At 42.4% G+C, this 14,202-nt stretch overlaps 2 protein-coding genes across 7 annotated transcripts in view; one reads left to right on the top strand and one right to left on the bottom strand.

Annotated features, from left to right (window-relative positions):
* GTF2H1 (general transcription factor IIH subunit 1) overlaps positions 1 to 2,746 on the bottom strand; it is a 39,378-nt gene extending 36,632 nt beyond the window's left edge. The window contains exon 1 of the mRNA XM_004752091.3: positions 2,408 to 2,746. The gene's annotated coding sequence lies outside the window, so the exon portion shown is untranslated. The remainder of the gene's footprint in view (positions 1 to 2,407) is intronic.
* A 168-nt stretch (positions 2,747 to 2,914) lies between these two features.
* HPS5 (HPS5 biogenesis of lysosomal organelles complex 2 subunit 2) overlaps positions 2,915 to 14,202 on the top strand; it is a 48,900-nt gene continuing 37,612 nt past the window's right edge. For 3 of the 6 annotated variants that reach the window (XM_004752092.3, XM_013055880.2, XM_013055882.2), the window contains exons 1-2: positions 2,916 to 3,050; positions 9,764 to 9,927. In XM_004752092.3, the coding sequence (XP_004752149.1) occupies positions 9,820 to 9,927 (108 nt within the window). In that variant the 5' untranslated portion in view covers positions 2,916 to 3,050; positions 9,764 to 9,819. Of the gene's footprint in view, positions 3,051 to 3,075; positions 3,327 to 9,763; positions 9,928 to 14,202 lie in introns of those variants that run through there. The other 3 variants (XM_045066151.1, XM_013055881.2, XM_045066150.1) reach the window with 3 other exon arrangements.

Consider the following 14,202-nt stretch of genomic DNA (forward strand, 5'->3'; position numbering starts at 1 on the left):
TACTCCTCCTTCCTTATCAACTGGCTTTTAATCATTTTTTTGGTAGTTAGAGTACTAAGTTTAAAAATTACTAGACAAGACTTTCTGTTCTCTTGATAGCACTTATCCCAACTATAATTAATTTCTAAAGTAATTCTTTTAATGCTTGTCTCCCCTGACAGACTACAAGCTTCATAAAGGGAAGAGGATGCATGTAATCACTGCAGTACAGCACCCAGCCACCTATTCGGCCTACATGAAGAGTCCAATAAATATCTCTGATGTCTACTTAAAGTCCTTCTTGTTAAAAGAACACTAGCTTGGGGGTGCCTGGGTGGCTTAAAGCCTCTGCCTTCGGCTCAGGTCATGATCCTGGGGTGCTGGGATCGAGCCCCGCATCGGGCTCTCTGCTCACTGGTGAGCCTGTTTCCTCCTCTCTCTCTCTCTCTCTGCCTACTTGAGATCTCTGTCAAATAATTAAATATAAACTCCATATCAGCTTCTAAAGGAGAATTATATTAGAGAGAGCTGCTGTATCTGCCAGCATACAAAATGGAGATCTGGAATGCTGCTTGCTATGAGGCAATCCAAAAAAATTTTAACAATTCAGCATTACAGGGAACAAGACCTTGGAAGTATGTAAAAAGCGAACAAAATTTACCATTTTAATGAAAGTTACACATACAATGAAGCTATTAAGGGGAATAACTGATGTAGCAATTTTGAGACCAAGCACTTTTTCATTTTACAGCAGTGCAGGAAGAGGCAGGAGGAGGAAAATGCGACAGAGACCAAGACAGAATGAAATGTATGCTCATATTCACTAATAAATACTGCATGCCGACAAGAGTACAACATCAAAATTGAGACAGCAATCAGTTGGTAATCAAAGTGGGGAAGGGAGAGATATTACTTATTAGTTGGATGCCTGATACTGCCACACTGAAGACAGGCTAAGAAAGAAAAGAGGAAGGGCACAAGACTCCTCTAGCAGCCATATCCAGAAGGTAGAAATAGTGGTCAAAATGCTAGGAAAGCTCAGTCTGATATTAGGGGGGGAAAACCCCAGCAGCACAGAAAAACATGGCTAAAAAAAGGTGGAAAGATAAACCAGCAGGCAGAAGATAAATGCCTCCATGCAGGAAGCCAATCATTTGGTTTATTAAACAGATTCCTCTCTGCACCAATATTCCTAGTGTTTTTAAAAAGCTCTCCCTGCATTTCCATGGCTAATTTACATTTGCACTATCCTACGTATATAATATCACCTAAGAGAAACTCACACTTTTAATCTGCTGCACTGCTAAATGTCAGCTGAATGAGGGCAAAAAAAACCAGGTTTAATGGCCTCAAATTCTCTCTCCCTCCTTCCCAAATGAGGGATTTAGGTCTGCTAAAAGGTACAAAGTTCTCTCCAGAGCCCGGTCCTTCTGTAAGCCATAGCCCTGATATTGGAGATAATCTTCCCTTCTGGTGTGACTTCTCCATCTCATTTGCTGTAGTTTTGACTTAAAAATCCATTTTAGGGTTGGCAATTTTGGCTTATTTACCAAAGCTCAGTTAAGTGGTTTTCAAACTCTTCCAAGAGGGGAAGCCGACTGGGTGGGGCTTAGCCATCTCAAATCCAATTCCACCATGGAATGCTGTTTTGTATACTGGAGTTCACAGTAAGAATTCATGGGGAAAAACTGTTCCACTCCTTCACGGAATTAATACTTACTTCAAGGTGTAGTTCAAACCATTTAGTTTTTGTATGTTTTTAAAAATTCGGTCTTCTAATAGAAAAAAAGGGTAAGTTTTTATAACTCTCCCCCGCCCCCCACTTAACGCCAAAATGGGCGTTTAAGAGTCAACTGAATATACTCCCTTAGTTAATTCTGTCTCTGAGAACATTGGGGAATTTATAAAAATAATTATACATTTCCATGGGTTGGTGCTCTATTTTTCATCATTACAAGACAATCAGATTGGGAACAGACCAAAACTGGTCGAGTGGATTGGCACACGTGTTAAGAAGGTTTTAAGAAGCGGTAGGATTGACAGATGAAGCAAAAGGTGTGCGGACACTACGGTGAAAGCTACAGAAACTGAAAGACTTAACAGCACATTTCCTAACGGAAAGGGATCCTCTGTCAGGAAGAGGCCTCCACGTCCTTCATTCTCCGGAGCCCAGTCTGATCCTGGCTTTCAGTAAATCTTCGAGTCCCTTGCTCTTAGTAATGGGGAAGACTTCCTACAAGCCAGCAAATTAGGGGTCGCCTATACCCCACTTCAGGACAATAGAGGGCTACCGAGATGCCAGGCTTAGGAGTCGTGGGGACGGCAATAGGGACACAGAAAAAGGGACAGAATCCACGCCGTCCTGCGGCCCCCGGGCCTGTCAGCTCCTCACCCACCCACCCACCCCCATTCTTCGGTCTCAACTTACCAGGTGGAAACTACGGCCTTGGGCAGGGAATAAAGTAACTGGGCTGAGTCGCGTCGAGTTCCGCTGCGCTTCTTAGAGACGCTGCCGGGAAGACGCTGAAACCCAGTAGCCACCTCCGTCGCCACCGCCTCTGTTACTGGGGGGTCTCGCCTCCATCGCTGGCTGCGAGGACTCTGAGGGCACGTGACCGGAAGTACCAAGGCGGGCCTGCCGGGCACGTGACCCACAGCGCGGCCGCCATGACACCTTCCGCTAGTTTCCTCCCTCCCCCGCCGGTTCCCGCCTGTTTCATTTCCTTTCGCGGGTCTCAAGCTGTGAAAAGTCCCGGGATCCTGGCTGGCTCACCCCTTTAGCCTAAACGTCCTCTGGTCCCCGTTGGCGCTGCGTCTTCGGCCGGCAGCAATCCGTGAACTGCAGGCCGCAGAGAGCGTAATTGCGACCGCGGCCGGAGGGGGAGGGACCACGCGCGAGCAGGGGGCGTAACCCGTCACGTGACAAGGAAGTACCGTTAATAGCGTTGTCCCCGCGTCCTCGGCGCTTGTGGATGACGTAAACCGGGGCCTGGAAGTGCGGAAGGGGAGAAAGACTCACAGGTGTCTCTCTTAGTTGCCCGCGGAGTGTCTGTACCGCTTTTAGTTGCTCGGTGAGTGTCACGGCGGCCGGCCGTGAGAGAGGGTCTGATTCACTGAGAATTGGGGGCTGCCGGCCTGGAGATGAAGCGGGGCTGAGCGGTGCTGCTGGTCTGTCAACCTTGCTTTGGAAAAATTGGTTGCCGATGCTTCTCTCCTGGAGAAACTTGGAAATAGTATTAAAGACATCGCTGCCAGAAAGTTATTGGTTCCGCTAGAAAGCGTCTTGTGCGTAGGGACCGTGTGCAGCGGTGGGTACAAAGCGTGCCGAATGCGTGATGCATTTATGAGTGAGTCTCCATTTCTCTGACGAGTTCTCGGATTATTACTTCTTGGGTAGAACGATCCTGTTGTGGAATGGTGGAATCCCCTGTTACTCTTCGCATAGTATCTTTACTTTTTGCTTGCTTCCTTCTCTCTTCCTCCTCCTTCCACGTAGCTAGAGGGGGAAAGAGAACGCTGTTGTTTGCTTTTGATGTGCGAGCAGCAAACACTGGTCCATTGGTAGAGTAGGTATTAGGGTGATGAGAAAAACCTTTTCTTAATCCTGCTACTCGTTTATGTTATCATCAAGTTATGCGTGGAAATGGAAAAATGATTCTTTTTTTTTTTAAAGATTATTTATTTATTTGACAGAGATCACAAGCAGGCAGAGAGGCAGGCAGAGAAGAGGGGAGGAAGCAGGCTCCCTGCCGAGCAGAGAGCCTGATGTGGGGCTCGATCCCAGGACCCTGGGATCATGACCTGAGCCGAAGGCAGAGGCTTTAACCCACTGAGCCACCCAGGCGCCCCGAAAAATGATTATTCGATTTGAACTCAGGAGAACTGGATTGTAGTCTCTGCTCTGGCTTAGCAGAGTTCTGTAACCTTGGGCAAGCCAACCCTTAAGGTTGTTGCAGTGACTTTGGTAAGCATATATAGCCACCGTCTATTTGTTTTACGTATTTTTGCTAGGCTACAGGTGTGCAGGCTTAACAAGTAGTATTTAAATTCAGCTTTGCAGAAAGGGTTTTGTTAGATGGATGAAGGATCAAAAAAAAGTATCTATTAAACCATGGAGGCACCAGAAGTTTATACAATGAAAGAGAGACAAAAGATAATCTTGGTATAGTTGGAAATGGTATAAAGTAGAAGATGAGGCTGGAAAAAGAAGTAAGGATGACATAATAGATTATGTAAGAAGGGGAGCCTTTGAGGATTTGTGCAGAGATTTCTTTTTAAAAGTATGTATTTGGGGCGCCTGGGTAGCTCTGATGGTTTAGGGTCTTCCTGTGGCTCAGAACATGATCGTAGGGACTTAGGATCAAGCTCCACATCCGGCTCTCCACTTAGCAGCGAGTCTGTTTCTCCCTCTCCCTCTCCAACCGCTCTCACATTCCTGCTCTCAAATAAATAAAATCTTGAAAAAAGAAAGTATGTCCTTAAAGGGGCTCCTGGGTGGTTCAGTTGAGCTTCTGACTGTTAATGCGGGCTCAGGTCATGATCTCAGGGTGGCGGGATCGAGCCCCCTGTTGGGTTAAGCGCAGAGTCAGCTTGAGATTCTCTCCTCCTTCTAACAACCCCCCACCCCATGCTCTCATGCTCTCTCTCAAGTTAATAAATAAAATCTGTAAAAAAAAAAAAATTCTTAAAAAAATCTTGTTATGGAAAATTACAAACAGACAGACAAAAGTAGATAGGATAATAAAATGAATCCCAGGTACTCAGAACTGATATTTAACAATCATCACAATCGTGCTTTTGTTTTTACAGAGAATTTAAATGTGTGAGTACTTTTTATATTCATTGTCACGTTTGATTAATAGCAAATTTCAGGTTGAGCTCAGTTCTATTGTATATAAATACTAGGTAGGAAGATTATATTCATTTTATGTGAAAATTTCTTTAGGTTTTAGTTGAGTCAAAAGTGTGACATGACCACTTCAGAAACACATTAGATGGTATTTTAGGTTGTAATATAGAAACCTAGTGTCCAGATCCAGGAGGTTACTGTTTCTATTTTATTCTGTGTTATCCAGCTACTTAAGGAATATTATTTTCTATTCTAGGTACCATATTTTCAGGCAAACCCTATCACCTGTGTAGAAGATTGTCATGCCAGAAATGATTGGAAAATTGGGAATGTTAAATTTTTAGAAGACCTAGGGACGCCTGGGTGGCTCAGTTGGTTAAGCAGCTGCCTTCGGCTCAGGTCATGATCCCAGCGTCCTGGGATCCAGTCCCACATCGGGCTCCTTGCTCAGCAGGGAGCCTGCTTCTCCCTCTGCCTCTGCCTGCCATTCTGTCTGCCTGTGCTCTCTCTCCCCCTCTCTCTCTCTGATAAATAAATAAAATCTTTAAAAAAATTTTTTTAGAAGACCTAATAATACTTTTCAGATACTGAAGGGTTGTTTTGGAAGAAGTAAATTTGCTCCCTTAAACTGTTGAAGACATAATCAGAAATAATTAATAAAAGCTCTAAGTAATAAGATTTAAATATTAAAAAGAGAAAATTAGCACAAAGAAGTATAAATTTGGAGTTGGCTTACCACCCTCACCCTGCAACTTTTCTTGAGAACTGACATTGCTTCTACTGTTTCTTTTTTATTCTCATTTCCCATTAAATCTTTTTTTTTTTTTTAGAAAAACAGGAACTTACTAGGTTCTTTTTTACTTTATTAAATTATAACTTGTAGGCCACTGAGATCAAGGCCAAATGGCTTATCTACCTCAGAGCTTAGGATAACAAACAGAAGAGATAGATACTGTGGGCCTGATGTCATTCCTCTCTATCTTCTTTAGGATTTTATATTATGGTTTTGTTTTTTTCTTGTATCTTCAGTACTTCTCATTCCAAAGACTCTAAGCTACTACTTACAAATCGTTTGAGTCTTTCCTGCTCAGAAAGTAAAGAGAGGTTGGGGTGCCTGGGTGGCTCCGTTGGTTATATGTTAGACCCTTGATTTCAGCTCAGGTCACAACATCAGGGGTTTGGGCTCGTGCCCCACCTCCACTGGCTCCTCACTCAGCAGGGACTCTGCTTGAAGAGCAGCAAATTAGTCTTTAAAAGACTTTAAAAAGTCTTTAAAAAAAAAGTCAAGAAAAGTTTTCTTTTCCTCCAGATTTCTTGAATAATTGGAAGACCTTATCTTTACTTCCTTACCACTCAACATTTTTTTCAAGTCTTTGTTTTCTAGTGTGTGCCCACAACACTTCATAGAAATTGTGATTGCCGGGCGCCTGGGTGGCTCAGTGGTTAAGCCGCTGCCTTCGGCTCAGGTCATGATCTCAGGGTCCTGGGATCGAGTCCCGCATCGGGCTCTCTGCTCGGCGGGGAGCCTGCTTCCTCCTCTCTATCTCTCTCTGCCTGCCTCTCTGCCTACTTGTGATTTCTCTCTGTCAAATAAATAAATAAAATCTTTAAAAAAAAAAAAAAAAAAAAAAAAGAAATTGTGATTGCCTAACACCAAATCCTTCAGTTCCTTTCTCTTGCCTCTCAAAATTTCTTCAGGTTCCTTTGTTTGAAAGTCAAAAGCATTTCATACCTTGTGCTGAATTACTCTTCTGTTTTTATCTTTCATTACTCCATTTGTATCCTGAGTTTCAACCAAAGACTAAATGTATCTCTGAATGTATCTTCTGTATTTTTGCTTATTGCTGCCGTTTTCCTTTTCCTTCTGATAAAATTCTGCTCAGCTCCAGTGCTATTCCCTTAGGAAGTTTTCTATGATTACTTTCTGGTTCCTCTGTGATGCGAGCAAAACCCCTGCGTCCCGCCAGGAGGTTGCGACGTGTAAAGAAGAGATAGAGAGATGGATATGATGTAACTCACTTGATCTTTATTGGGACGAGGTCCGCACCACTATCGTGGTCCACTTAAGGTCCGCTGAAGTTGTCACAGAGAAGGAGACGTCGCCTCACAATCTAGACAGAGAGGTCACCGCAGAAGTTGAGACTGAGAACCAGCGAGTGGTCGGCAACGAAGCTGTTGGGGCATCGGTAACATGGGCGAAGATGTCCTCCCGACAGGGAACTCGCTTCACCTCAGTCCAACCCGATGCCTCTTTATATACTGTGCTAAGTTTCCTTCATAAACATATTACATCACTTATTTTTCTTATGCTTACACACCAAAAACATACACACGTCGTAAACATGTTTTGGTCTACGATATTTCGCACAAGTTAAAAATATTTACAACTTTTTACTCCACGCTAATCTTATCACTACACGCATATGGTCTAGGCTTACTTGCTATGTGGTTAGTTTGCAATTTGTTCCTGTTTTTCATTTAGTAGGGGTTTGCACTTACTATATATTATTTACTTATTCATTTATTTATTACTTTATTTATTAAAGGTTCGTACTCACTACACTTTGCCTCTTAATTCCAACATAGCACTTTGCTTCTCTCTCCCTTTTGAGGGGTATGTCCCTATTTATAAAGTGACTGATTCCTGGAATTATTTGTTTTGTTCCCACCATGGTGCCTCATATTCACCAAGAAGTCAATAAAATGAATGAGTAAAAAGAATGAGAGATTTTTCACAGGTCAGGAATTCTCAATTTTGTTGGGGGGAGCATAAAGATTGTATTTATTTATTTTTAAAAAGAGTTTATTGATTGATTTGAGAGAGTGTACAAAAATTTATTTATTTATTGAGAGAGGAGGGGGGGCAGAGGAAGAAGGAGAAGCAGACTCCCTGCTGAGCATAACATAGGGTTTGATCCCAGGACCCCAGGATCCTGACCTGAGCTGAAAGCACAGCCTTAACTGACTGAGCCACCCATGCAGTCTGAAGAATTTATTTTTAGTTAATCTCTACACTCAGAGCAAGGTTCGAACTCACAGCCCTGAGATCAAGAGTCGCATACTCCACTGGCTGAGCCAACCACGCACCCTGGAATTCTCAAATATTTTGCATATGGGACTACTCAAGATTTGTTATTTTTTTTTGAACTACTATTCGCCTCGCAGAGATCAAGCTGTGTTAAGAACATTATAAAATAGGAATTATGTATTATGTCTATATAATAAAAAAAATCATAAGTTTATGTGTGTTTTGCCACTGGGAAGGATGCTCCATGAAAGTTAGGATTTATTTTGTCTCCTGGACCTAGAACAGTGCCCAGGTGGGTGCTATTGTAACCTAACAAACTGAGTTTGCTCCTGTGAGTCACAGGTAGAAACTACACAGGGTAGAGTTGTTGCACAAAGGAAACTTTACTTGCAGCAGATAGGGAGATCATGGGGAATAACTTCCAAAGCTGTGACTCCCCAAGCAAGGATGAATAGGTTTCTTTTACTTAGGGTTAGGATGAATATATAGATAGGGGAGCCTTGTAGTATGTAGAGGCTGGCATAAGGTCGTGCATGCTCCTTAAGGAAATATGCTTATGCATACGTTGTATGTTAAACGTAAAGCAGGCTTGTGCTCCCCCGTGGGTGGAGATTTTAGTGTTCTACTGAGGTAAAGGTGACTATGGGTCACTCCCTGGGTCACTGCATGGTTGCTCTGAAAAGGCCTGATTTCTGGGGTTAAGCTCAAACTGGTCTGGGCTGCCTGAGCAGATGGAGCTCCTGTCCGGCAACGGTTACTGCTTGAGGGGTAGTTTCAGTTTCTTTCCATCAAGGGATGTTAGGCCCCTGGGGTTTTTTGCTTGAGTTAAGAGATAAGCTAGAAAGCAGAGCTTAAGGAAAAATGTGGGACAAAGGTCAGTGGGGAAAAAGCCAGTGAGAAGTAAAGGTCAGGTCCTAGGGTCTAGCTGGTGACACTATGTACATATTTTATCAATAAGTGAGTGAGTAAATACATGTGGTTCTGGGGAAGAAAATTTAAAAGTATAAGTAATTTAAAAACAAAAATAAGTGGTTGTTTCTAAATTTTTCTGTACTGTTTGCTTTTCTTAATTTGGCATTTTACAAAAGACTTAGGAAAGTTAAAATTAATGGGTAAGAATTTTCTTGAATTTTACTTCTTTTTTGGAAGTTGGTGCAGCTTAACAAAAATACACACTTGAGAGTTGCAGAACAGGTAAACTCTTGCATTAGTTTACAATGTCTTCATTGGGTATTTAGAATTTGCTATTTTGTATTCTTATTCCTATTCATTTGTATTAGTTCTCTTATTTAAATCTCTTTTCTTTGAGTTTTTAATTCCCTGCACCTTACTTCCCACTTAGTAGATGCATTCGTTCATTCAGCAGATACTTACTGAGCCCCTGATGGCTTGGAGAAGAGTTCTAGAAGTCTCTTTCTTTGAAGCACTCTTTGAAGCCAAATTGTTGGCTGGTAACTATTGAATTTGCTGATAGGGTTTATAGTTTGAAGCCTTTAGAGAACATTGCCTTTTAATGACAGACTCTGAAAGGCAGAAGACTTACAGCTTGAAGTACAACCGAGGTTGCTATTTTACCAAAGAGGAGCTTGACCAGTTTCCATCTTAAATCCTACATTGCCTATCCTACCTACTCACACTGTGAGATAAACAGAGTGGGGTAGGATTAGGGAGGACCTTGACATTCAGGACTTGATTATCTCGGAATTTCAGAATCAGGCAATGATACAGTACAAGGTGATGGTTCCATATAATATTATCTATGTGCTTTCTTTCCACTTAGATGCTAAGTACCTCCAGAGTAGGGATCCTTGTCCCTTTCTCCCTTTCTCATGATTCTCTTTGTTCTCCCTATATCCATCAAATATATGCTGACTGAGCAAAGAGCTTCTTAAATTTTATTTTTGCAGGTTTTATTCAGGAGTACTTTGCCTGGCACTCAAGGTGGTTTCAACTTTCCAGCTAAATGGCTTTTGTGCCAGTGATACCGGAGTCCTACAGCCATGTTCTTGCAGAGTTTGAGTCTCTGGATCCATTACTTTCAGCCCTGAGGCTGGACTCCAGTCGCCTAAAGGTGAATTTCTTGATCCTTTTATCAATTTCATGTTCATATTCATATATTTTGTGTGCTCTGTTGTATATGCTCCCTGCCCTCTAGTTTTTTATGTTTACTGGAATCATGGGTATTCTTCCCTATGCTAGTAATATCTTACATACAAGTATCATGTTCTTAGCTCTTTTTTTTTTTAAATACCTATTTTTTTTTAAAGATTTTATTTATTTATTTGACAGAGATCACAAGCAGGCAGTGAGGCAGGCAGAGAGAGAGGGGAAAGCAGGCTCCCCTTGGAGCAGAGAGCCCGATGTGGGGCTCGATCCCAGGACCCTGGGATCATGACCCGAGCCGAAGGCAGAGGTTTTAACCCACTGAGCCACCCAGGTGCCCCTCTTTTTTTTTTTTTTTTAAAGATTTTATTTATTTGCGAGAGAGCATGTATGCATGTGTGTGAGCACAAGCTGGGGCTGAGGCAGAGGGAGGGGGTGAAGCAGACCCCCCACTGAGCAGGGAGCCTGATGCTCGGCTCAGTCCCAGGACCCTGGGACCATGAACTGAGCCAAAGGCAGACGCTTAACTGACTGAGACACCCAGGTGCCCCCGTAGCTCTTTCTAGATTTACTTTTGGAGCTGTCATTTGAATTCTTCTTTCCCATCCTTGAAAAACACGATACTGATTGCTGAATTTTTTTTCCTTCACAATAATCTTACTTTTTTTCCTCAGAAAAATAATGTATTTGATTGAAAGTAAAACAGTATAGAGTATACCCTGTTGCATTTTAAGCAGTGTGAACCATTGCAGTTGCACTAAGCTCATTCCAATAAAAGGAGTTTGATGTACTCTCCATTTTAGGAAACAGAGCAAAAGCTATTAGCTCTGTGGGAAGAAGTATGTGTTCCCCTCAAACCCTGGGTTCTTCTGATAAACTCAGGAATGACATGGTGAAGAGCAAAATTTCATAATCAGTTCCTAAGTAATTTCATTTTTATACTTATGCTCCCCCATCCAATTACTTTCTCAGCTCTAAGCAAAAGAATACAGCATAATAGGCAAAGTGAAATGAGCAGCAGTTGTGAGGGTTGATTTCAGTTAGACTTTTTTAACCACAAGTTATAGGATGTCCTACTTGGTATAGCTTGGCTTAACCAATAAGGGTGTTTATAACGCTGTTGGAAGTTAGTGTTTCTGCGTTTAGTGTAGTGGCCCAAGGATATCACTGAGGTACCGGGCTCTCCCATCTTTCCTGTTCCACTATCATCCATATATTGGTTTTTAGTCACAGTTGTAAGATAGGTGTCTAGGCTCTAGTCTTGATGTTTCCATTAGCATCTCAAGCAGGAAAGATGGGGCCATGGGCAAAGGCTCCCCCCAACCCCCCACTGCCCCAGTTTATTATAGATTTTTTATTTTAAAATTTTATTACTATTTTTTATTATGGTAAGTATACTTTTTTTTTAAGATTTTATTTATTTATTTGACAGAGAGAAACCACAAGTAGTCGGAGAGGCAGGCAGAGAGAGAGAGGGAAGCAGGCTCCCTGCTGAGCAGAGAGCCCGATGTGGGACTCGATCCCAGGACCCTGAGATCATGACCTGAGCCGAAGGCAGCGGCTTAACCCACTGAGCCACCCAGGCACCCCAGTATACTTTTTTTTAAAGCAGGTTTTTTTTTTTTTTTAAGATTTTATTTATTTATTTAACAGAGAGATCACAAGCAAGCAGAGAGGCAGGCAGAGAGAGAGAGGAGGAAGCAGGCTCGCCGCTGAGCAGAGAGCCCAACGCGGGGCTCCATCCCAGGACCCTGAGATCATGACCTTAGCCGAAGGCAGAGGCTTTAACCCACTGAGCCACCCAGGCACCCCATAAAGCAGTTTTTTTTTTTTTTTAAGATTTTATTTATTTGAGAGAGGGAGAGATAGTGAGAGATAGCGCAGGAGCAGGGGAGAGAGGGAGAAGCAGGCTCCCCGTTGAGCAGGGAACCTGATGTGGGGCTCAATCCCAGGACCCTGAGATCACGACCGGAGCCAAACGCAGACTTAGCTGACTCTTAACCGCCCAGGTGCCCCATGATGAGTGTACTTTTAATCCTCATTTCCTATTTTCCCCATTCCCCCACCCAGCTCCTCTCTGATAACCATCAGTTTGTTCTCTCTCATTAAGATTGTCTGTTTCTTGGGGTACCTGGGTGGCTCAGTTGGTTAAACGTCCCACTCTCAATTTCGGCTCAGGTCATGATTTCAGAGTTGTGGGATCCAGGTTCCCACTGGGCTCCATGCTGAACGTAGAGCCTGCTTGGGATGTTTTCTCTCCCTTTCCCCCTGCTCCCCTCCCCCACCTCTAAAAAAAAAGAGAGAGAGTCTGTTTCTTGGTTTGTTTCTCTAGCTCTTTTTTCTTTTTTCCTTTGCTTGCTTGTTTTGCTTCTTAATTCCACATGAGTGAGATCATATGGCATTTTATCTTTCTCTGATTTACTTCATTTAGCATTATACCCTCAAGATCCATCCATGTTAGTGCAAATGGCAAGATTTCATTCTTTTCCTATGGCTGAATAATACTCCGTTGTAGATATATACCACGTCTTTATTCATTCATCTGTCAATGGACACTTGGGCTACTTCCATAGTTTGGCTGTTATGATAATGCTCCAGTAAATATAGGGTGATGTATCCCTCTGAATTAGGGTTTTTAAATTTTTTTAAAAAAGATTTTATTTATTTATTTGAGAGAGAGAAAGAGAACATGCACAGAGGGAGAGGGAGAAGCAGACTCCCCGCTGAGCAGAGAGCCCGATGTGCGGCTCAGTCCTGGGACCCCAAGATCACAACCCAAGCTGAAGTCAGATGCTTAACCGACTGAGCCACTCAGGCACCCTTGTCGTAACTCTTCTTTTTTTTTTTTTTTTAAGATTTTATTTATTTATTTTACACAGAGAGAGATCACAAGTAGGCAGAGAGGCAGGCAGAGAGAGACTGGGGGAAGCAAGCTCCTTGCTGAGCAGAGAGCCCGATGTGGGACTTGATCCCAGGACCCTGAGATCATGACCTGAGCTGAAGGCAGAAGCTTTAACCCAGTGAGCCACCCAGGCGGCCCCTCTTTTTTTTTTTTTTTTTTTAAGATTTTATTTACTTATTTATTTGACAGGCAGAGATCACAAGTAGGCAGAGAGGGGGGGGGGGGGGGAGAACAGGCTCCCTGCTAAGCAGAGAACCCTGATGCGGGACTCGATCCCAGGACCCTGAGATCATGACCTGAGCTGAAGCCACCCAGGCGCCCGTAACTCTTCTTTAAGTGTTTCACATTTAAAGATGTGAAGGCATCTCGCCCTGGACCTCTGTTTGTTGGGAGTTTTTTGATTACTGTTTCAGTTTTCATTGCTGTTAATTGGTCTGTTCAAATTTTCTATTTTTTTTTCCTGGTTTAGTTTTGGGAGATTATATCTCTAGGAACTTACCCATTTCTTTTAAGTTGTTCAATGTGTTGGCATATAGGTTTTCATAAGTACTCTTTTATAATTTATTTCTGTGATGTTATTTCTCCTCTTTGATTAGTGATTTCCTTTATTTGGGCCCTCTCTCTGTTTTTGTTTGTTTGTTTATTTGTTTTAAGTGAGTCTGGCTGTATGTTTATCTATTTTGTTGATCTTTTCAGAGAACCAGCTCCTGGTTTCACTGATCTATTGTATTTTTTTAGTTCCTATGTCATTTTCTTCTGCCCTAATCTTAATTATTTCCTTCCTTTTGCTTGGTTTGGGTTTTATCCTTCTTTTTCTAGCTCTTTTAGGTGTGCAGTTAGGTTGTTTGAGATTTTTCTTGCTTCTTGATGTAGGCCTATATTGCTATAAACTTCCCTCTTAGAACTACTTTTGCTATATACCAAAGATTTTGGACTGTTGTTTTCTTTTCTTCTCTCTCTTTTTTTAAAGATTTTATTTATTTGACAGAGAGACACAGCGAGAGAGGGAACACAAGTTGGGGAATGGGAAAGGAAGAAGCAGGCTTCCTACTGAGCAGGGAGCCCAATGCCAGCCTGATTCCAGGACTCTGGAATCATGACCTGAATTGAAGGCAGATGCTTAATGACTGAGCCACCCAGCTGCCCCTTGGACTGTTGTTTTCATTTTTATTTGCTTCCATGTAATTTTTTATCTTTGATTTCTTGGTTGATCCATTCATTGATTAGTAGCATATTATTTAATCTCCACGTATTTGTAGTCTTTCCAAATTTTTTCTTGTGTTCGATTTCTAATTTCATAGTATTGTGGTCAGAAAAGGTGCATGGTAGGCCTTTGATTTT

This window comes from Mustela putorius, unplaced genomic scaffold (assembly GCF_011764305.1).
Source record: "Mustela putorius furo isolate JIRA1106 unplaced genomic scaffold, ASM1176430v1.1 tig00003859_pilon_pilon_pilon, whole genome shotgun sequence".
NCBI lineage: Eukaryota > Metazoa > Chordata > Mammalia > Carnivora > Mustelidae > Mustela > Mustela putorius.